The 24,676-nt window shown below is 39.5% G+C and overlaps 1 protein-coding gene across 25 annotated transcripts in view; it reads left to right on the top strand.

The window, feature by feature from the left end:
• Nucleotides 1–24,676, top strand: part of Pik3c2g (phosphatidylinositol-4-phosphate 3-kinase catalytic subunit type 2 gamma) — a 346,977-nt gene that overhangs the window by 305,074 nt on the left and 17,227 nt on the right. For 24 of the 25 annotated variants that reach the window (XR_005284220.1, XM_038318262.1, XM_038318253.1 and 21 more), the window contains one exon: nucleotides 11,051–11,145. Coding sequence is in view for 24 of the 25 variants with exons in the window: in XM_038318262.1 (XP_038174190.1) it covers nucleotides 11,051–11,145 (95 nt within the window). In the remaining variant the exon portion in view is untranslated. Of the gene's footprint in view, nucleotides 1–11,050; nucleotides 11,146–20,356; nucleotides 21,610–24,676 lie in introns of those variants that run through there. The other variant, XM_038318254.1, reaches the window with a different exon arrangement.

Here is a 24,676-nt window from a genome sequence, read left to right as displayed (position 1 = left end):
ATCAATAGTAAAAACTTTTCCAAGCCAAACTTGGAAAAAATGAAATACAAAGCTGTTGAGTTCTAGAGATGTTTTCCAAACGGACTATGAAGGTTTCTCCTCTATCACTAAGTCCTTTAGGAAAAATTTGCTTCCTTGTGTCTCAAGAAATTAAACCTCTTGTCAACTTTTGGGTTTGACCATAGTATTATTTCTGAAAGGAATTTGTAAATACATACGCACCCAAAATTAGGATGTTGTTATAAAAAATAAAGCAGCACTTTGAGAAAGTTTCCAGTTTTAAATTTTCTCATGCCATCAACAGTCGAGAATTGTTTCAGTAGCTGTGAATGACAAAATATTTCATTCTTGCCATGTCTAAGTTATAGGCTGCCTATGAAAAATAGCCTATTGTCTTAAAACAATAGGACACATCTCCCAAGCAGGATATGCAAATCAGTATAATAAGCAAGAATTCGCAGGAAGCTGTGTCTTATTTTGCTCTTCAAATCATTTCCTCCTTCATCATTCTGGATTCTTAATCATTTTTCACAGAATAGCTGCTGACTGTTAGCAAAAAGCCTGTTTGCCTAAGCATTATGCTCATACGTGGGTTGAAATTTTAAGTTTATGCTGTCAAATGATTAGAGGGCAAAGTTACTCAAATGTGATTTACACAGATCAATCTTAACTGAAAATTTCAGACTTGGGCCACCTCTACTCAAGTGTTGATTTTGAATACCTGATTTCTCTAGATATGTGCCTTGAAATCCCAGAAAGATTATTGTTAGTGCTGGATAATTTTGTCAGCTTGACTCACAGGGTAAAGGGAGCCTCAGCTGAGGAATTCTCTCCATCAGACAGGTCTGTGGGCATGTCTGTATGACATTCTCTAATTGAAAAAAGAAGGCCCAGTCTATTGTGTGCATTGCCAGTGGGCCTGAACTATGTAAGAAATATAGTCAGGTAAGCCACAAGTATCATGCCAGTAATCAGCATTCCTCCATGGTCTCTGCTTCATTTCTTTTTCTCCTTTTTTAAATTGATTTTTATAGAGCTCTACATTTTTCTCTGCTCCCCTCTCTGCCTCTCCCCTCCCCTTTAGCCCTCCCCCAAGGTCCCCATGCACCAAATTTACTCAGGAGATCTTGTCTTTTTCTACTTCCCATGTAGATTAGAGCTTTGTAAGTCTCTCCTAGTGTCCTCACTGTCTAAATTGTCTGGGATTGTGATTTGTGGGCTGTTTTTCTCTGCTTTATGTTTAAAAAACACTTATGAGTGAGTACATGTGATAATTGTCTTTCTCAGCCTGGTTTACATCACTTGAAATGATTTTTTTCTTGCTCCATCCATTTTTCCTGCAAATTTCAAGATGTTATTTTTTCTGCTGTGTAGTACTCCATTGTGTAAATGTACCATATTTTCCTTATTTATTTTTCTCTCGAGGAGCATTTAGGTTGTTTCCAGGTTCAGATCTTAACCTGTAAGTCAACCAAACTCTTCTCTACCTCAGTCGCTTTTGCTTGTGGTATTTATCATAGAAACAGAAAAGAAGCTGAAACATGTCACCTTCCACCTGGGAGATACTAATAGTCCCTGGACTTCATTGTCTGATGAAGCATAATTTTGCACAACAACATAAGAATTTACCTTTTTTTTTCAAATGCCAGGCTACTTATATCTACTAAAAAAAATCCTTGGCTCCACATTGTCTTTCAAGACATTTATTCTAATGATGACTCTAGAGCATGTATTTATTTACAGACTAGAAATATTTGATGGGATAAATTGTCTCTCTATCACACATCATTGCATTCCAAGATGTACTGCCGAGTCTGTCTGACTAAAAATGCTTCCCAAATAATTACTGAATAAACATTGACAGTGACATCCGCAGAAACAAGGTGATAATCTCTATCAAGATAAATTATTATTTTTATGAAAGAAAAAGGAGAGAAGTTCAGGGTCATGTTGCTCTTTCCACAGTCCTGACATTGTGAAAAAGTTCCTGGCACATGAGAGCTCCCAACCACTAGAATTTTTTTTAAAGCACCACTCAGGAAAATGTCTTCTGTAAATTATTATATTAAATGCAATTGACTTCATGATGCAATCTACATCTTGATCCTCAGGGAGCAGAAGGAGACTGTGTGCCATGCTGGGCATAGTTTGAGCATATAGAACCTCAAAAGCACACTTCTTCCAAAAAGGTCATGACCTACTCCAACAAGGCCACACCTCCTAATAGTGTCACTCCCTATGGGCCAAACATTCAAACACACAAGTCTATGGGGGCCATGCCTATTCAAACCACCACAGTAATGCAGTACAACTTTGGACAATGATAATCAGTTCTAAGAAATAAATTAATAATTGCCTTTAGAGGATATTGGTAACCTCATGGCTGTAAACACAAGCTTTACGTATAACCTCAAGTCACTGCTTCCACTTTATTTTGTGTATTTGAGAGAGAACTTGAAACCATGTGTTCTGCAAGTTAGGCTCTTGCTAGTCAATGGTCTATCTACCAACTGCCAACTTGGTAAAAAAGCAAAACAAAAACCAACAATAAAAATAGCGGATCTTTAACCTCTAAATAGTTTTGTGGGATATAGGTTTTCAGTTTAAGTTTTAATGATACACCATTTGAGGGAAAAAATTTGAAGTGTCATATTCAGAAGCATGGCAATGTAGACATACGAAGGATACATTATATACCTCAAAATAGAAAAGAATTTGAACATAATACACCTAAGTGTATGTGAACAAGCACTAGTGAGCACTGGGGAAAGTCCTAACAGTGCACAAGTACTAGTGAACACTAGGGAAAGTCCTAACAATAGTTAGTGACTAAGCACTAGTGAACACTGGGGAAAGTCCTAACAGTGCACAAGCACTGGTTAACATTGGGAAAAGTCCTAACAGTGCACAAGTACTAGTGAACACTGGGGAAAGTCCTAACAGTGACCAAACACTAGTGAACACTGGGGAAAGTCCTAACAGTGAATGGAATTGGGTGGCCAATGAAAATGGAGTGAGAAATTAGCCTTTCCCTTTGGTTCTGTTAAGAAATAAATATTTTCCAAAAGGAATTTGAAACCTAACTCTATTGAACAAGGGTAAATCCTGTAATAAAAACACCATGGTCTTACGGATCAGAGACTTACTCAGTGGAAACAACTTACTTAGTGAAAGCTTTCTTTTAAAAATAACAGAACCAACAAGACAGGGGTACAATAAAACATTAATAGATATCTATAACAGTAATTGATCTTTGTAATAAAAGCCCAGATTCAGATACAGAGGTTAATGCTGAAGGATCAGAGAAACAGAGCCGCCAGCCATTAGAGATTTCTTACCTCTATCTCAGACCAAAGGGGCAATTCTATCTCTACAAATCCTCAGACAGAATGTTGTCTCTATGAAAGCTAAGAATTCTCTGCCCAATAATATCCCTTCCTGTCTCCACCTCCCTACTGTTATGAATCACAATGTAAATATCCGTGTTTTCTGATGATCTTAAGCATCCCATGTGAAAGGGTCATCCTACCCCAAGGAGGCCACAATCCACAGGTTGGGAGCCACTGTTCCCTACCTTCCTTCCCACACTGGGATTAAAGGCATATGACTTCCAAGTGCTAGGGTCACCTATGTATGACCTGTTTCTCTTTTAGATAGATTCAGTCTTACAAAGCCCAGGGTGGCCTTGAACTCACAGAGACCCATGGGCCTCTGCCTTCGAAGTACTGGGATTAAAGGTGTGTGCCACCACTGCCTGGCCTCTATGGCTAACTAGTGCCTTAGCTTTTCTCTCTGATCTTCAGGCAAGCTTTATTTGTTAGATTACAAACAAATTATCACTATGGCTATCTGTGAGTTTAACTCATCTACTGAAGAAAATGGTTTAAATAGGAGTGAGAATACAAACCATAACTATATTCACTGTAAACACACACACACACACACACACACACACACACACACACCTAAAACAACTGGATTTTAAAGGTTGATGTTTTAAATAGATCCATGGGTATATTAGAAAAATACAAAGAAAATGGAACCACAGGTCAAAATATTGAAGAGTAGAAAGAGAGTTTAGATCCCAAAGCTTCTATTACAATTAAACAAATAATGGAACCTTCCACTAGACTGTGAAATTTTCAATAAAGATACGAGATGTTATGACTCTTCACTAAATAATGTGGCAGCAACATATATAAAGCAAAAATTGTGAGACACTAGAAAACCTCACAAAAGAATACTAATTCTAATTCTTAATTAGAATCTAATTCTCTAGAATATTCTAACACACAACTTCCCATTTGTAAACTTTGAGCGAGGAAAAAAAGTATGTTCATACAAAAGCTAAAGTAAAATTAATAATGCAAATTAGGCCACAAAAAAGTTCAAAAAATTCCAAAAGTAGACATACTGCAGATGCTATCGTTTAACTATGATTTAGTGGAAAGTGCTGGATCATTTCAGGAACCTAGAAGACAATTATATTTGGAGATTATAAACAAAATCTCTTTTACCAACTCTTGGGTCAAAAGAAATTACAGCCCCTCAAAAGAGTAGCATCCATTGTCCTAGCAACAGATGTGACCTCGGAGATGCCCGTCTTGTGACAGTCACTGCTGATCCTTCAGCCCCAGCTGACCAGCAACCGCAGAATCGTAATTCAAAACAAACAGCCCCAGTAGAGTCCTGACGACCTCACAACCATGTAAGAGTGGACAGTTACACTGCTGTTTAAATTGATAATGCATGGGATGGAAGGGAAATTACTCATATTTGCTTTCTGAAACAAAGTATTCATACCAAGAGCGTCAAGAATTATAAGAGCTAGAAATAAGAAACCAGAGAGAAATATCACACATGAATATCAATGGAAAACTTTAAATAAAATATTAGACAAAATAGCCCATCAGCACACTGAAGAAATATAATCCATCATGGCCAGAAATCATTTATATTAATATTATATATAAAAAGTTAAAATAATAGCTCACATGGTCATCTCTTTGAGCATCAGATAAAAATCAAATTACCTTTTAAAACACTCAAAAAGTAAAAAGAAACAGTGACTGTGTTTGCATGGGAAAACCTAACAAGACTTCCAGAGCTGGCGACAGATCAGAGAAAAAAGCACTGACAACCATATGCACTCAAGTGAAGGACAACCCCACACCTGAGACTGGGACATCACCTTACACTATGTAGAATGTGAGTGGCAAGAGAGGACTCGGGCCTTCACCTTTTAGTCTTTCCTCAAAACGTGTCTTCCCCATAAAGATTTCCATGGCCACCTGCTGGTGGCCTGCATGTTGGAAGCATCCAATCCTTTTATCCCCCTGTGTTAGTTAGTTCACCATAATACAAACTTTAATTATTTGTTGTGCTTTTTTTTTTAATTTCTCACATGCTGGATAATATGTCAAAGGGGGAATTTTGTCCGATCTATTTCAAACACTTAGGACAGTGGTTTGTTCATGACAAGTCCAAAAATACTTGCTAAAGGACAAATTGAATAGAAGAGGACATTAGAAGCATAAACTTTGTCTGTAAGACAAAACCAAAAATATTTGGGAGCAATGTCATTGTATATCTAAGAAATGAAATATCAACTACCAACATGTCATAGAAAGAATTTAGTGGAAAAAAAGCAGCTACAAATTGATGTATATCTATATCTTTCATAGATATTCTTGATATGTTTATAAAATATGTCAGATATAATGACCATTTAGAACATTTAAAAGTCAAAGTAGTTCCATCAACAGTATTCACAAAAAGATGCCTAGAATGGATTTAATGATGAACAGGTAAGCCCCAACGCAAACCAAAAGGCAGAACTGAGGCATCTGAAGAGCGATGCAAGTGTGCATGCTGGAGAAGCAGATTCAGCACCTTACAGATGACATGTGTTTAAATGCAGCTTATTCTTTAAAGATATTAGCTGGTACATTTTTAGCAGAACAATAATCTTATTTTACAGTTCATAACCAAAGAAAAGTCAAAAAATTCTGCAAAACCAGAACAAAGAAATGAGATGAAGATAAAAAAATAAAATCCATAAAAATTCAGACAGTGTGGGGTCTGTGCCTAAAAGGATACATGAGAGGATCAGTATGACAGATACAATAGATTGTCCACGAGTAGAGCCAATTACACATAGAAAATTTATATGTGACCAGAACGAAGAGAAGCTCAGTACATGGCTTGTGGTGCACACCCTTCACTCTGTAGGATAAATAGCAAATAAATAAGAAATGTTAAATGCAAACAATGAAATCCTAGAGGATCAAGAAAATCTGAGGGCAGCCCTTTATAGTCCTGCAGTGTACTGCAATGGTTGAGGGTAAAATTCAGACCCCTTAACAACCTTGCATGGCAGTAAACACTTCAGCAAAGTAAAAAGAAAATGTAAGGATGAGTGGCAAGGTAGATGAAATATTGCTGATTCATCCTTAAGATTTGTTTACATAGCATATAATCATCCTCTAGAAATTGATACGAAAATTAGGACTATGAAAGATAAGTACACAAAACACAAGTGGCTCTTGAGCAGGGAGAAGATGCTCAGCCTCATTCAGAAGATAACACAAATTAAATTACATACATGCTGTGGGTTCCCCTCACCGCTCTTCTTTCTCTCTCATCAGATTGGCAAAAAAACAACAATTTAATTAGCATCTTGGTTGCAAATCAGCAGGCCTCTGATGTGCTGCTGGTGGTAATATAAATCGGTACTAGCACCGTGGAAGTTAATTTGGCAATATTTATCAAAATTGCACAGGCAAATAGGTTCTGACCAGCAAATTCTGTTACTGCGTTTTTGCTCTGGTATTCGCCAACTGGCACCCATGACAGGTCTGTGAGGCTGTCCCCTGAAACATGGTTCACAAAGCGTACACGTCATTGGGAAAGACCCACCTGCCCATTGTGCGGAACTCGTTAAAAAAATCAAAATACTCCCATAGAGTGGAAGCTATACTTTAAGAACTAAAAGCTATTTTTGTAATATCTATGTAAAAATATCCATAAATACTTTGTGCAGAAGAATAATATGCCATAGTCTTTGTGAACAATGGAGAAGAGAAATGGCATATTCCTTTGCTTTTATGGAGCAATGCATGTTAGGCATGGAAGACCTTTTACTTCAAACTTTAAAAGTTATTTGTCATCTTTAATCATGAGAATAACTTGTCTTCTGAAAAAAACTTCAAAATACTACTTTTTATGAAAATAGGAAGTAAAATATTTGCTAGTTCAGGGTTTCAAGACAGAAACACTGGAGATCAATAATACCTTACCAGGACTGAGGTTTTCAGAAGCAATCTAGCACGCCCTGTAAATCCCCACAGTGACCAGAATTCCAGCATCCTCGTCTTCACATCCAGCTTTTCCCAAGCTCTTCATTTAAACTTTTTCTTTTATATTTGTGGCTCTCATTTTTCCAGTTACAGCATGATGTTTATAAATATGGCCCCAGAGATCACTTAATCCTGCACTGTTTTTTTTCTACCCATTTATTTTTTTAGATAGTACTTTAATTTATTCCTTCAAAAATTCATACATGCATGTAGTATGTCTTAATCATATCCACCATCCACTTCCCCCTTAACTTTTCCTGAGGCTTCCCTGGTACAACTAGCCTCTTCCCAACTCCATGTCCTTTACTCTCACTGCCTATTGATACCAATTAGTGGTCCCATACACATATGGTATGGAGTGATACTGAAGGTTTGAGTAAACAACCAGTGGCCAGACCCCTAAAAGACAAATGACTCTCCCTCCTCCCCCAATTGGCAATAGCTCCTCAGCTGGGGATTAGGGCCTTGGGGGTCTCTCTCCCAAGCATACTGGAATTTCAACTAACTCCATCTAGTACAGATCTATCTTATTCCGGTAAACAGAGCTCTTGTGAGCACCTGGGATCCACCATTTTTGATCTGCATGACTTTGAAGGAAGTGCCTCAGTTTCCATGAGTGTAAAGCAGAAGACACCAACTATGTAGTGGAATGCCTCCCATAGGCTGGCACATTCTCAATCTACTATTCACCAATTGTCTGTTAAGAATTCCTAGTAACCCAGATTTTTCTGGGGTTCTGAATTTCTCAGTGCTATGATGTAATCCCTCTTAGAGTGTTGGGAGGCCCTTCTGGTCAGAGGTTGCAGTCTACGGTGGCCTGGCAAACTTTCTTCAAGCTTGGCAAAATGGAACACAAAATGGTTGGCAAAATTCCCAGAAGAGAATTTCCTGTTCTCTATCTGATCTTATTCAGAGAATGTCTCTAGGCCCGGATGCCTGACTTTTCTTCACTGTGACCCTTGACACAGTTCCCTGCAAATGCTCTTCCCCTGCTACCTTATGGTAATTAGGTGACATGCTCTAGCTATTTGGATAGGGCCATGCCTGCTACTAATCCAGCTATATAATAGGAGCATGCCACTCAATGCAAATTAGGTGATTCCCCAGTTACCATCCCCAATCTTACATATCTCCTATACTCTGGACAAAAGTTGAGCTGAGGATATCTCCCAAAGGCTATTCCCATCATGCTCACAGCCAGCCAGACAGGGCCCATCTTGCCACTTCTGCCCCTTTTGCCCTCATGGGTGAGCAAGGGACCAAGGGGAAGGAGGGGAGCCACACTGGAGTGCTAACCAGAGGAGAGCAGCACTGTCAGTCAGAGATTGCAGCAATCTGTTTTACTGTTCACACACTCCATCATTAATTTATGATAATTTCCTACCCTTAATTAAAACTTCACTCATGAAATACATTGGCTTTCCATTTAATAATTCCTCCACTCCTTAATTCAAATATAATATTCATCGTGCATTAAAAAGTCATCAGTATTTTTAGCACCTTTATACCTAGCATTCACTAATATGTTTTATTACGAAATGTCACTTGCTTCAGTGCGAATCAACTTACAGTGTTCCTCAATCACTATAATGGGGATATTTAAGTGACTTTTAATGTATTTATTTAACAGATATCCTCTTGCTTCAAAGAAGCCCTCTTTTAAATATCAGTAATCCACGTTATTATCTATGAACTCAATTAATAGCTAATAAAGCTACTATCACCTACACGTGATGAATAACCTGCTCTAGTAATCACAAATGAGGCATGCAGGAGGGACTCAGGCTGCTGGTGCACTCTCATCTTCCTGGAAAGAACGAGAGCATTCGGAATAATCACCAGAAAACAAAGAGGGCTGCAAGGCATCTGGATATGAACACTGACATTTTTGTTTTCAGTAACTCTTTATCCTCTAGCTTTCTTTAACATCTGTACACCGGAGACTAGCAGGGGGAATCATTAGACACACAATAATCTATGCTTAATCCTTGGATAAAAAAGCAGAACTTTTCAGTTTAAAAACTAAAGTATTTACTTTATTGACATAATGATGTACCTCAAGCTAAAATTGATGTTACCTTGTTATTGAATAAACACCTTATGCGTGTGATCTTAAACAACTAGCCGATTCTGTCCTTTGGAGACAGAGAAGCAGGTGCGAGATAGATCTACGTCGGCTACGCTACCTGTAAAATAACTGCAGGTATGAACTGACACAGGTTGTGCCAAGAGTGTTCAAGGAAAAATAGACCCAGAAATACCTCACTTTTTGGTCAGACTTTGGGAAAGGATAACAGTCCAACAAACAAAAAATGGTGGTCAAGGGCATTTTAATGGAAGCTAATAAAACGAAAACTGAAGAACGAGGCAAAGAATGTTTTAAGGGCTAAATATGTGAGCTACAAAATAAAATAATAGTGGGGGATAAAATAAATTAATAAACACCAATACAAAGTGATTTTGGTGTCAGGCAAATCCCATGACCAGTAGGAGGATGAAGAGCCTTGCTACCAAGCATGGTGCCTTGGGTTCAATCCCTGGAACCCACATGGCAGACGGAGAGAATCAATTCCCACACGTTGTCCTCTGACCTCTGACCAGGTGCCATGGCATGCATTCACCCACCAACAAAATAAAAATGAAATTTTAAAGTAAAAAAAAAAAAAGGACACTTTGATCCAAAGATTGGTTTTATAAACACTGCTGTAGAAAGCAATAAGCACTGGAAACAAACAGATTTGAAGTCTGGGCTCTGTAGACCAGGCTGGCCTTGAACTCACAGAGATCCACCTGCCTTTGCCTCCCGAGGGCTAGCATTAAAGGTGTGCTCCACCACCACCCAGCTGGATTTAAATTAGTTTCTATGAGACCAGAAGGACAGAGAGTGAGTGCAATCTAGCATGTTCCGAGTGGCTCTGAGCAGTTCCGAGTGTCTTTGCATGCTCACCACACCACAAACCCCTGAATTTCATCACTTATTCACCTCAGCTACCCAGAAGTAGGTCACTTGCCACAGAAAAGTTGATTAGCTTAGTCATAGTGAAAGTCTGAGGTAGCAGAGCTGGGTCCCAAGACCAGACTGACAGATTTCTAAAGGCCACCATTGAGCTGAAGAGATGTCACAGAAGGTATGAGCACTTACTGTTCTTCCAGGGAATCTGACTTTGGGTCCCAGCATCCATGTCTGTGGCTCACAACAGCCTGTAACTTCAGGTCCAGGATATTTAATGCACTATGGGCACCTGCATTCATGTGTGAGTGTTTGAGTGTGTGTGTGTGTGTGTGTGTGTGGTGTGTGTATGAGTGCACACACATGCGCACACACATGCACACATACAGGCACACAATTTAAAATAAAATTTATCTTAAAGATCACGCTCAGTTTCTGACCTCCAGTTTTTAATCAAGTCAACGGCTAGTGAGAGAAACAACTAAAAGGTACATGGAGGTCTTAACTTTAAATAGCTGTTTAAATAACGGTGTCAATCAAAGCTGGAAGAGACTATCAGGAAGAGAGCTAGGTCACCTCTAACTATGCACCCTGGGTCCTGAACTTTCTGAATATTTCCACATCATCTGAAGAAAGTTCCCTTCGCCTTCTTCTGCTGGTCCTGTCTGCTTCATCTTTAAAGGCTTCTTGGATTCTGGGCTGAGATAGTTCTGATTTAACTAACACTCCCTGTTTCTTTCAGGTGAGAAATATTCAGACAATAACCCTAAGATACAGTTACTGATGACATATGAGGACTCGAAGCTCACCATCCTGGTGAAACACATGAAAAACATTGTAAGTTACTCCCATATCCAAAGAGATCTGAAGCCCTCTACTGAGCAGACATCTCCCTCCTCTGGGCCATTAGTGTTAACATTAGTAAAGGAAATTAGTGAGTCTGATTCTGTCCCGCCAGTCAGTTCCCAAGTAATGACGCAGCGACTTATGAAAGTTCAGCCTTAGCTTAGGCCTGCTCCTAATTAGTTCTTATAACTTAAATTAAGCTGTATTTTTTAATCTGCATCTTCCACTCATTATGCTCATTACCTCATCTCCATTCTGTCCTTCCTGTTTCCTCCACCTCTGCCTGGTGACTCTGCCTTTCTTCTTCCCAGAGTTCTCTCTGACCAGAAGTCCCACGTATACCTTCTGCCTAGCTATTTGGTTGTTTAACTTTTCATTAAACCAAGTACAGTGATACATCTTCACACAGTATAAAAAGTATTCTACAACAGAAATGTGTCTAACAGCCAAGTTTAAAAGAGGACCAAGCAGCCAATGACATTGTTTTTGTCTCAGTGTGAACATGATCTTTAGTGTAAAAGCTACAGAATCTCACAGGGAAAGTCATCTAATAAACACAGGTCTAGGAAAACCCTGTGAGTAGTTTCTGAGAAAGCAGGAATGGCTTGGGGAGAGGGAAGAGAAACAGACTGGTTTCCAAAAATTTCTGTGGCTCATCTGACTGAGCTCAGTGGAAGACCTACTCTCTCTTACTGAGTGGCACCCTAGCTCCTATCTTCTGTCTCTGTAAAGCTAACAGCTTCTGGGGGTTTCCACCCAAAAGTCTCACTGTATCTTTATTTTTACTTTTGCATTATGATCTTAGTTATCACCTACTTATGTCATTGTTTAGATGTATATCTTTCTCTTCAAAAAAAATGGGACTTTTGTTTATCTTGGGTGCTTGCTGGATGTCCTTGAATCAGGTTTTTAAATTTGTTTTCTTTTGTGCCAAGCATTTCATCTTTGCTTCTTTCATTGTTAACCGGCATCTTAGTTTTTTTTCTATTCGATGACATTCTGTTATCCTGATGTTTCTCTCTCTCTCTCTCTCTCTCTCTCTCTCTGTGTGTGTGTGTGTGTGTGTGTGTGTGTGTGTGTGTGTTCACAAATACATGTGTGCAATCACATTTGGAGGCTAGAAGTCAAACATTTTCTTCTATCAATCTCCATCCTACTTTTTGAGACAGGATCTCTCATTCAATCTCTAACTAACTCACCGATTGGCTGGACTGGCTGACCAGTGAGCAACAGGCAGCTATGCTCTGCCCTTACTAAGTCCCTCCCTGGAACCAGGGTGACAGCATCATGCTGCCATATCCAGCTTTTATCATGATGCTTGGGACCTGAACTCAGGATCGCATGTTTGCACATCAGGCCCTTTACCCACTGAGCCGCCTTCCCAACCCTTCCCTGGTTGTTCTTGATGCTGTAGTCCTATTTCAATGTCTGTACTTAGAGGAAGTAGGTACTGATCCCACTCTTTGCGGTCTCTCTTTGTCAGGGAACCTACATCAACACAGCAGCCCTGTCTAGGAATTCTCGGCAGGTTTCCCATTGTGTTAAACAGAAGCAAGGTTTATTTGGATAGAAGTGCTTCAAGGCCATGATCCAGCTTCATGGTGAGAGGGAGCGAGTTAGTCAGAAATGTTACAATACATCGAGATTTAAATGTGATGGAACCTTAAAGGCAAGGTGAACCTTCCTCTGAGGCCTACAGAAGAGCTTCATTAAGAATTAAAATCAGAGAGATATGGAGAAAGAGAGATCACCACATAGCAAAGGATGGTAGTTCTCTGGGAGGCCAAAAAGCTTTCTGTGTCACAAGGCAAGTAAAAAATGATCTGAGCATGGGCATAGGGAACAGAAAGGGGAACCAAGCATCACTAGCTCCTCCAGGCTTGCCAGAGTCTGTTCAAACAGGCCCTGCATGTGACAAGGCTACCAGAGATCACTCATGATGTGCACTAAGTCAACTCAGTTGTGGCTCTATTCCTTGTGCATGTAAGACTTTCAGGGTGTGTGTCTAGAAGGATCTAAGGCAGCAATCTCCTCACCACATGACATGCGTCTGGTACACACTACATTTAATAAATATTTATTCAGTGAACAAGGAATTGGCATAACTTGCAGGGGGTGCATCCATTAGAAGACTTCATGTTAGCCAAAGAGTCCAGCACATTTCTCACTAAATCTGTAGTGTTTGCAGTTGTCAGCTCTTGAAATATCTGGACACATATTTTCAAGGTTCTATAGATGTTTTACTTATTAAAATAATTTTCAGAAAATGTAGCACCATCAATAGAGTCCTTGCCAAGGTTCAATCTCCAGCACTGCCTAAAGCAAGCATGGTGACACACATCTGAAATCTTAGCACTTGGGAGATGGAGGCAGGGGTACCAGAAGTTTACAGTCATCACCAGTTATGTAGCACATTTGGGGCAAGCCTGATAAACTAAAAATCTCTGTCTCAAAATAAAGTAATTATCTACCATTGTTTCAAGAAAGAAAACTGTTGTAAACCAGAGTAGCAGTTGCTCCAGAAGTTTTTACATAAGGACATGATGATTCAGTCAAATATTATTTATGGCTACATGTGTGTTCATGGCTCTTGATCATATATATTATCAAGTGACAAAAAGAATAGTAAGAAATATTGCTAAGTCTAAAGAGTTTATATAAATTTCTTGTCTACTTGTTAGCCATGAAAACAGTCCCCTTGGAAATGACCTATTTGTTTCAGTAATGTTTTCATTACTCAAGACAATTTAGAAGAAAGCCTGTTGAAATTGCTTTCAGATCTGGCATGCAAATATCACAGTGAGCTGGGTGATTTTTTTTCAATGCCATGCCTAATTTTTGATCAAAAACAATATTAACTAAGTTGGTCACCCATTCCATCCAACCGATGAATTTCAAAATTACAATCGACAGTTTCCAAAAAAATGCATTTTACAATCACGAACTCAAGCCTACCAACCAGGCCATTCAAAGCCAGTGCAATGAAAGAAGAACACGTGTTAAGCGCAAGAACGAGATAAGGAGGAAAAAGTGAGTGATGAAGAGCCAATGGTCACGAAGTCCCCCTGAGGGTTCAAAGGGGCATGGCTGTGTGATGTCAGTGCCCACAGAACATTATTAATACTGACCCACTGCTCTCTCTCCATCTACTTCCTGCCTCTTCTTTTAGTCCTTCTTTCTTGTTTGTTTGGCTTCATTTGCTCTGTTTTGAGGTAGGTTCTCATTATGCATCCTAGGCTGGCCTGGAACTCACTATGTGTCCTCAAGCTGGCAGTTACCCTCCTGCCTCAGCCTCCAATACACTAAGGTTACACAGGCATCCATCACGGTGATTCTGGGTTTTCTCCTTCCCAGTCTACTGACATGGAGAAAGTCAGAACTCCAAGTTTCAGTTCTAGATCTCTTCTCTTTTTCCACCGCTAGCTTCTCAACTTTCAAGTCTTGTCATTTTCTTTACAACCACAACCCCTTCTCATTGCTCTCCCCAACTCCAGAGCTGGTTAGAAGGCTTCTCAAAATTCTATCGGCATCTCAAACTCAGTACGCTCCAAATCCAACTTTTGATGGCTACCCCCTAAGCACAAGTCCCATCTTGTCCATCACCATTTTACTCTCTGCCTTCAAGGGACACATGCTGAAGTTTTTAACCATTCGATTCCACTCCTCTTACAAGACACATCTATCCTGTCTGGAGATTCTATCTATTTAAAGCATAAACCCAGGAGCTCAGACTTTCCCATCTGCATTGCTTCAAATCACCATCATTCCCCACCTAAACCATCACTCTAGCCTTTTAAAGTTCTGTTTGCTTCTGCCCCTGTTGTTTCTCATCTGTACTGGATTTAGTAGCTCTAATACTGCTGTGGGAAGAAAGTCCCATTCCTGCCATTTCTTTCTTCAGAGTCCTTTAAAGTCTCATCTGACGTACAATGAGATCAAGATACCTAATGTCATCCAAAGTTGTGCACGTCTGGTTGCTTAACAGGCTCGACCTCGGCTCTGACCTCAATCTCTCCATCTATCCCAGCCCCGGTGGCTCCTTACTCTGCCTGGAGTATGAAGGCAGTTGCTGCCCCAGGACCTTTGTACCCACTGATGGCCCAGTCATACATGTCAGACATGTCATTGTCATCTCTTCAGTGAGTCCTCTGTCATATGAAAGACAGCCCTCCAATCCCCTTTAGTTGCCGCTTCAAATCTGTCAAATACTATTTTCAAATAGCAGATCATTTCTCATATAGACAGCTGAGAGCTAGGATTCTTTTCAAATATGAAAGTCATCACCAAAGTTCTCTGTGTGTTTCAGACATTGTTTATTTTAAGAGTGTGTGTGTGTGTGTGTGTGTGTGTTTAGATGCACATGGGTGTACGTGTCTATGGAGGCCAGAAGCAGCTGGTCCCGGAGCTGGTGATACAGCAGGTAGTGGATTGCTGAATGTGGATGCTGAGAACAGAACTTAGTTCTTATGCAGGAGCAGTATACACTCTCAACTGCTGAGCCGTCTCTGCTGCCCTCAGAGTGTTGCTAAACCATTATTTCTCCCACTCATCTGAAAATAGGTTACATTTTAATATGGAGGACACAAAAGTATCTACGAATTATTAAATTATTTCCTTTGCCTATTTCCAGTTCTAATTGTTATTTAATTTTAAATCCTTCAGTGTGTTCACATACCAAAGTAATCAGACTCCAGAAGTTGCACTTGATTTTATATTAATATTAAAATGAGTTATTATGCCCAAACTCCTGTTGTATTATATTAAGTGTGATGAAAGGAATTGTTTATCTTATATTAAATCTTCAAGGCTTTGTTCTAGGAACTCTTTTCCTCCTATGAGAACACAGGCTCAAACAAAACTGCTTTAAAAATCCTTTCCCGTTCAAAGAAGCATAATCTGAGTTACTCTAGTGATCACAGCCGACAAATGGCTGCAGTTATACAGAAGCATGGTCACGACATCTAACAGTATTTCAGCTTGTACGGCAAAGAAACTTTTATCATCATCTGGACTTGAAATATTTTGTAAAACTCTAGGGCTCTTCCAGGTTCCCTGTTTTAGATACTCTTCCCACTGTTTCTGCAGTGTTCCCATGTGCATATCCTCCTGAGCTCACAGTCTCCCCTGGTGTTCCCATTGTCTCCTCTTTCTTTGTCTCCCTTTGACACTATTTGAATATTCCCAGCCCTGGAAGTTACACTAGAATGAGCCAGTGGTTCTAAATCTCCCCATTATGTCTTTCTGTCACATCAAGTCAGTAGTTGTTTAGAATGAGCTGCAAGTGATGTCCCAACACACAGGAGTTGCCTGGCTGGGCAATGATCTCAGAGGATACAAGATGGGAGGAAACACTTGCTTATGAAGGAAAGATAAAACAGAGTCAGCCATCTCAAAAACAAGCCCATGTGTTTCCGGTTCACAAAAGACATTTTGTTTTGTTCATGTGCTTATTGGTCATTTGTACTTCTTTGTTTGAAAAGTGTCTCTTTCATTCATTTGCCAGTTTTATTGTTTGAAGTAGGCATTTTTGGGTTTTCATTTTCTTAGTTTGGATATTAATTCCCTGTCGGATGAGTTCTTTGCTAAGATTCTTTCCTAGTTTACAGTCTGTATTTTCTACTTGTTTCTTTTGCTGTGCCAAAGCTTTTAAATGCAATGCAATCCCATTTGGAAATCTTTTCCATTATTTTCTTAAGCTATTGCTGATCCATTTAGAAAGTCGCTACTTATGCCTAGATCTTGGCGCTTTCCTCCTGTATTCGGCTAGTGGTTCAGCATTTTAGGTCTGTCATTGGGTCTGTTACATAGTGTGAGCTGATTTTTGTTTCCCATGAGACATAATCTAGTTTCAGTCTTTAATTTTCTTCCATCTGTGTGAGTGTTTTTAGCTGTACGTGTGTGTGTGTGTGTGTGTGTGTGTGTGTGTGTGTGTGTGTGTGTGTGTGTGTGTGAACCATGCATGTACAGTGTCTATAGCGGCCAGACAGGGGTGACAAATTCCCTGGAACTCGAGGGACAGACTATTGTGAGCCATCATGTATGTGCTGGGATTCAAACCCAGACCCTCTGCAACAGCAGCTTGTGTACTTAACCATTGTCGTTCTAGACCCTAGTTCCATTCTTCCTTATATGTAAGTATTATTTTCCCAATATCACTTGTTAAAATAATCTGGTTTTTGCCTATTTTTTTATTATTTTTTTTCTTTTTTTCATGGTTTATTTTTTTTTTATTTAAAAATTTCCATCTCCTCCTCTCCTCCTCCCCCTTCCCTCCCCTCCCCTCCACCCATACCCCCCATCCCTCTCCAGGCCAAGGAGCCATCAGGGTTCCCTACTCTATGTTAAGTCCAAGGTCCTCCCAACTCCCCCCAGGTCCAGGAAGGTGATCAACCAAGCTGACAAGGCCCACACAGAGCCCGTCCACGCCATAGAATCCAAGCCCATTGCCATTGTCCTTGGCTTCTTAGTCAGCCTCCACTGTTGGCCACATTCAGAGAGTCCGGTTTGGTCGCATGTTCCATCAGTCCCATTCCAACAGGAGTTGGTGATCTCCGTTAGTTCTGTCCCACCGTCTCCATGGGTGAACACACCCCTCACGGTCCTGACTTTCTTTCTCATGTTCTCCCTCCTTCTGCTCCTCATCAGGACCTTGGGAGCTCAGTCCGGTGCTCCAATGTGGGGCTCAGTCATTTTCTTCATCCATCGCCAGGTGGAGGTTCTATGGTGATATGCAAGAAATTCATCAGTATAGCTATAAGATCTGGCCTTTTCCAGCTCCCTCTCCTCAGTTATTATTATTTTAAATTCTCTCTCTCTCTCTCTCTCTCTCTCTCTCTCTCTCTCTCTCTCTCTCTCTCTCTCTCTCTCTCTCTCTCTCTCTGTCTCTGTCTCTGTCTCTGTGTGTGTGTGGGGGGGCACATGCGCGCGCACACACACATGAGTTCAGGTGCCTGCAGGAGCCAGAAGAGAGTGTCAGACTACCTGGAGCTGGAGTTATAGGCAGTTGTGAACCTCCTGACATGGGTCCTGGAAACTGAACAAGGGTACTCTGGAAGAGCAGCATGCACTTTTAATTGCTGAGTTACTCTTCAATACCCAGACTTTTCCTATATTTTTAATAGTTTTATCAAAATCAGATAGCTGTAGCTGTGAGGGTTTCTTTTTCTGTGCCCTAACTAACCTGCTGTTTTCTTGTCACCGTGGTTCTGTAGTACAGTTTGAAGCCAGCCACTGGGACACCTCCTGCACTTTTTCTGCTAAGGATTGTTTGGCAACTCTAGGTCTTTGTGCTTTCATTAAAATGTTGACTTGGGATAGAAGGGATGTGCAAAGAATGTCATTGGAATTTTCCTGGAAACTTCATTGAATGTGTAGCACCCTCGATATTATGGGCATTTGCTTGATGTTGATGGGATGTTTGCCTAATCATGTAGGGCCTTTCAAGGTCTTCCTTCTTAGAAATCATTATTAACATCTTCTGTTAAGTTTATACGTAAGTGTTACGTTTTTGCTACATTCTATAAATAGAATGATTTTTCTTGACTTCTTTTCAGTGAGTTTTTTGCCACGTAGAAAATCTGTAAGTTTGTAAGTTTGATTTTTATACACTGCTGCTTTGATGAGTGTATTTGTAATCCTTAATGATGACCAATTATTTTTCAAAGAAATCAATCCTACATTTTTCTATAAACTTATTACCATTAATCTCCTTTTAATACCAGCAGCTTTAATCCTTGTTTTCATTTTTTATTCTGTTGCCAGGTATCTATGAGACTTTGCTGTCCATATGTTCTCAAAATTTCCTTTGAAATTCTCTTTCTAATATCTTGCCTTAACGGCCTTCCAATATTTAGGTTCCTGACTGAAGCTAATCTTGAAACTAATCTCCTACTTGAATATATTGTGACTTCAAAGATAATAGGAAATTCCCCCTAAATTTAAATCTCTATTTTTAATCTCTCTCTGAATTCCATTTATACATTTTCTAACTGTCTGAAGGACATTTATACTTTGATATCTTTTTGTCTCAAAAATTCCAAATTGCTCCTCTACTTTCCACAAAGACCTCTTCTAACTCTGGCACTACGTTACTTAGAGTTTCTGTGTCACCCTCACCTAATGACTGACTAAAACTTCCCTCTAACTTCTATTCCATATTTCAATTCTTTTATTTTTATACATAATTATCAACAAATCCATTCCATTTCCTTTCAAGTCTATTATGCTCAAAATGCTACTCAATATTTTCTATTCATCTGTGAATTATTTCAGACATGTCCAACCTTTTAACACTGTCACATAACATTGTCATCTACAAAATTCACACTCAATAAACTATAGAATCAAGTTACAAAGAAAGACACTAAAGGGTTCACATTCATAGCTTTTTGGGGGTTCTGCAACCACAGGGCATAAATAACACAAGCCACAGAGGAGATAGAATAGAAAAATGTTACAGATTTATACTTAAAGACAATAAGTCCAATTTTAAATTTGTCAAACGTTCTTAAAGGCATTTATCTATCACTGTATTTTTGGTGTCCAGACATGTATTTAATAATGCAGTTGCAAGTGTTTTACAAATATCCCCATTTTTCAGTATGTTAAAGGACTCTTCACTAATAGCAAACACTAAAATGCTGCATGGGAGCTCATGTACACTCTGAGTTAAAACTCAAATCCAAAACTGATGGGTCGTCATTTTGCCTAACACCTCAGCTGCTTTCAGCTGAGCTCCTCGGGGTATTGAGTGCTGCATTCTTCTTTGGACCTTCTTCACTGTTTCCCTCAGGAGAGACTGTTCTCCTCATGTACTTTTTCAAATACTGAAACCAAATGCAGAAGAACAGAAGGACAGTTTTAAACAGTGAGAGAAAAGGAAAGCACCAGGAAAGATGAAATAGTGTAGGAAGAAACCACCTGGAAAACAGAGAAGTTGGACGGCAGCACAGGATCCTCCAAGTGTCCAACAACAAAGTCCTCAACTTGGGATTTTGTGAGCAAAGATAATATCTTCAAAGACATGAGAAAAGAAACACACAGTCAGAGAGGGGGGGGGAGGGAGGGAAGGAGGGAGGGAGGGAGGGAGGGGAAGAGACCCAAGTAGGCAAACTGCAAACAAACGGAAAAGCTACCATTTTATATCTTCCAAGTTTTCTAATGAAAACTAAATTAATATCATGAAATAATTTGTCCTTTCTAGCACAGGTAGCTGCAGCTGCAGTTTTTCTCCTGAGCACCCCTTTAGCTGCAGCCTCCAAATGTTGGTATGTTGTTTTCCATTGTCCTTCAGTTTAAAATTATTCTAATTGATTTCAGCTTTGTGAGTTATTTGGATATGCATTGTTTTTGTTACCAACTGTTTAGAAAACTGTCAGAGGCGGGGCTGTCTGTAATATCTACTTTAATTCCACTGTGGTCTCAAGTCAGAGAACTGAGGGAAAGAGGTAGGCAAAGACACCCACACCCTTCCAAAAACTGATTGGGAATCAAATCCATCAATACAACTTAGAAAGTTAAATTTAATTACAGAGATGATGGTTGTTCCAAAGGAGTCTTAAATAATGATGTTATAAACAACAAACTAGGGCCTGGGTCTGTAGTTCAGTGTGTGCTGAGGCTGGTGAAGGGTTTACCCTGGTCTCGGCCTTACAGTTGGTGCTAAAGTCTTAGAACACCAGCAAGAGGGCGGGAGAAGTAAGAGGACCTGAAGGCAACTCAAGGACATACGTAGTTCACGTGACCCGACTCTCTCTAGACTGACAGGGAGCACTCAGTGCAGCTTGTCAAGTGCTCCAAGTGTGGCTGTAAAGAATGTGCACAGCCACTGCTTGGTGAGGAGCTTGGTGAATGTCAGTTAGGTCATGCTGGTTAATTACCACATTTCTCAAGTCTTAGGCGGTCCTAGTGATTTTTTTATACATTAGCTCTATGAGACGGGTGTTAAAATTTCCAAATACAATCATGGACACATGTAATCCTTCATGAACATTTGAATTAAATTCTCTTGATTACTGCCATTTATCACTGTTCCTGATAGCACTTTCTACTCTCAGCCTTTGCTGGATTGTGATATAGATGGTTCAGTCTTCTTTTGAGTGATACTAATATATCTTTTCTAGCCTTTGACTTTTCTTTGTATCAAATGCATCTTTGTTTTTCTTGTTTTGCTTCATTGCTTTGTGTTGACAGAGGTTTCTGTCCCACCTAGTCCCACAGTCATTCAGTTACAAAGAAATACACAGAGGTCTACATTAATCATAAACTGCTTGTCCTATTAGCTCAGGCTTCTTATTAACTAATTCTTACATCTTAACCCATAATTCTTGTCTGTGTGAGCCATGAGGCTTGGTACCTTTCATCAGCGAGGTGTTCTCATCTGTGTCCTCTACATCTGGGTGAATGACTGCAGACTGACTCTTTCCTCTTCCCAGAATTCTCTTGTTCTCATTTCCCTGCCTCTGCTTCCTGCCTAGTCGCCCCACCTATACTTCCTGCCTGGACACAGGCCAATCAGTGATTTATTAAAATAATATAAGTAACAAGATAAAAGATCATTGTCCCAGAGCAGTTTTGTAGGTAGAATCTCACTATGTAGACTGGGCTGGTTGTCATGTGGGTGCACAGGTATGGTCACGTAAATATATGCACATGTAGAGGCTAACGGTTGGTCTTTGGTGTCTTTCTCTGCTGATCTCCATCTTTTCTGAGACAGTTTCATTGAATTTGGAGATTGTCCCTTCAGCTAAACTGCCTTGCTGATGATTCCCCCTTAATTCATTGGTTTTCAGAAGCAATCCGATTGGTATGTATTAAGTCACAAAAGGTCTTTAATCTGTTGGAGTTTGACTTCTGTGAGCTGTTAAAGACATTAAAGGTAAAATATTTTAAAAATGCAATCGTCCCTTGATTGCAGGAAACCCTTGAAAATCCTACTTCCCTTATATTAAGTGATATATTTTTTTCTGGAAACCCACACAGAAAATGGTATAGTTTGCTTATAATGCTGACTATAGTATGACTGTTATAGAAATAGCTGTTATGTTATTTAGGTAATAATCATGAGTAAAAATGTGTTTTCAGCATAGGCACAATTTAAAAGCCAATTTTTATCTGTTGTTGGTTGCATCCAAGCTGAAACTGCAGGATCCACAGATGTAGAAGACTGGCTGGTGACTGACACTATGTGTGGGGTGTGTGTGTGGGGGGGGTGTTTTTGCGCTTATGTGTGCACACAAGTACACACGTGTGTGCAGGAATGAGTGCACACTGCTGATGTCCTTGAAGACACTGGAGAGATGACTCTGCAGTGAAGAGAACAGCTTGTGCTGCTCTTGCAAAAGACCAGAGTTTGTTTCCCAGAAACCACTTGGAGTGACTCACAACTGCCTGTAACTACAGCTGCAGGGATTCTCTGACTACTATGTGCACATAGCCACATGCAGGCATATACATATACTCAATTTTAAAATGATATTAAATAATTATTTTTTTAAAAGAAAACTAACAAAGTATCCTGATGTTTTGGCTCTGTTTGATTGTGGCCCTCTCAAAATGGTAAATACATAAAAGTTAGACTTTTAAAACACTTTTTTAAAAAGTAAGTCCTGAAAATCATTTCCCAATAATATGAGCCCATGAAAGGCTTAAATTGGTGTGAAATGAAGCAGAGACCATCCTGATTTAATTCATGAAAACCTGAAATCATTTCATTCATATTGATCAACACACGTGGGTTGGAAAGATGATTATAGTATTTAAGTTAAAAAAAAAAAGTACCAGGCACTTCTGCTTTACACTTCTGTTGTTGTTTGTGGCACAGCAGTTAGTCTGATGACTGACTTGGGCGTAGACATTACATTTTGTCAGGCATGTAGACAGGTAAGAAAATGTTTTTACCATGTTCTTTTGTTTCTGGCATCTAACTCAGGCTTTGAAAATTCTATCATATTTTAATCATGGTCAGTTGATTTCCACTGAAACTTGCATTATTCAATAATTGGAGGCATTTAAGTTCCAAAATGATGGAGAATTCTCATAAATTATTCATCAGAAAGATAATAATGGATTAAACACAATTAAGCTTTGGATTAACGTAATGAAGGCTTCACAGTGTCTGATGACTCTAAGCCATCTGCAACTTCATCACTCTTCCTAGAAAGCTCGATCTAGAAGTATCCTGGATTATTTTACTTTTTTCATGAAGACTCATATAAGCCTGTGGTTAGACATAGGTTCTATAGAAAAACCTCCAATGAAGTTTACAATACTAACTTGTGCATTATTTGAAGAAAGTAGTCCAGGACCAGCAAGATGACTCAGTGAGTAAAAGCACTTTTTGCTAAGACTGCCCACCTGAGTTTGTATGACAAGAAAGAACTTATTCCTTCAGCTTGTCCTCTGACCTCCACATGTGTGCCATGGCATGCAGGAACACATAAGTACAGACAGATCAGTTAGACAACATCATGAGCAAAGACTAATACACACGCACACCTTTTAAATTCGACTACGTTGTTCATCGCCTATGCTTCATTCTTGAGTTATAGGGGAAAATCCTACTAATAAATTCTAAGGTCATCTGAAACCCTTCATTCTATTCTTTTAGAATAAAGTGGGACACTTTTTAAAAATTACTTATGAAGAGCGTAAAGGGGTGTGCACAGGTGTATAATGATGTGTATGCCTATGGATGCATGTGTGGAGGTCAGAGGTCAACATCGGGTGTCTTCTTCTCCAACCTTAGTTATTGAGACAGAGCCTCTCATTGAACCTGGGGCTCATGAGATAGCCATCTGGCTAGTCAATCCCCACCACCCTCCAGAGTCCATCTCCTAGCAGTGAGGTCACGGGCCTGTGTCACAATACCCAGTTTATTTTGTAGGGTCTAGGCATCTAAACAAAGGTCTATATACTTACTAATAAGCACTTTGCCAATACTCCCAGCCTCCTAATACTGTTTTACAAGTGATTCATCAGGCATCACTAATATCCTTTTAATGCATGCTCATATTAAATTTATGGAATATACAGTATTTTTCAAAACTTTAAGTGAAGCATTTCTTTCTGTTATTGCTATTTTTACTTTGTTGCTATGAGGTAGAGTCTCCTGAACCCCAATCTAGTCTCAATCTCAACATCCCCCTGCCTCTAACTCCCCAGGGCAGGAATTACAGGTATGGACAACCACACCTAACTCATAGCAGAAGTGATTTTTAAAACACTGAAGTTTTGTTAACAGGACCACATATGTATGCTGGACAAAACAGTAGCAGATGTATTTGAGACATTGATTTCATCTGTGGAGAATAGTTAATGATAATATGAGTTCCCCTTCTGCCTCTATGAGGTATCTATCCAATTAAATGTGAGTACCACAACCAGTCTCACAAGAATAAAGGACGGTGTTTATTTCTTTCTGTTTCATCCCTTCTACTCCACAAGCGAAAAACAAAATGGAAACAAAACTGTAGAAGAGAAAAAAAGGGTATAAGAATGTCCCACAGCACACCGCTCATCCAGC

The sequence above is a fragment of the Arvicola amphibius genome, chromosome 2 (genome assembly GCF_903992535.2).
Source record: "Arvicola amphibius chromosome 2, mArvAmp1.2, whole genome shotgun sequence".
Taxonomy (NCBI): Eukaryota; Metazoa; Chordata; class Mammalia; order Rodentia; family Cricetidae; genus Arvicola; species Arvicola amphibius.
Note: the sequence above shows the minus strand (reverse complement) of the source record. Positions and strands in the feature narration are given on the sequence as shown.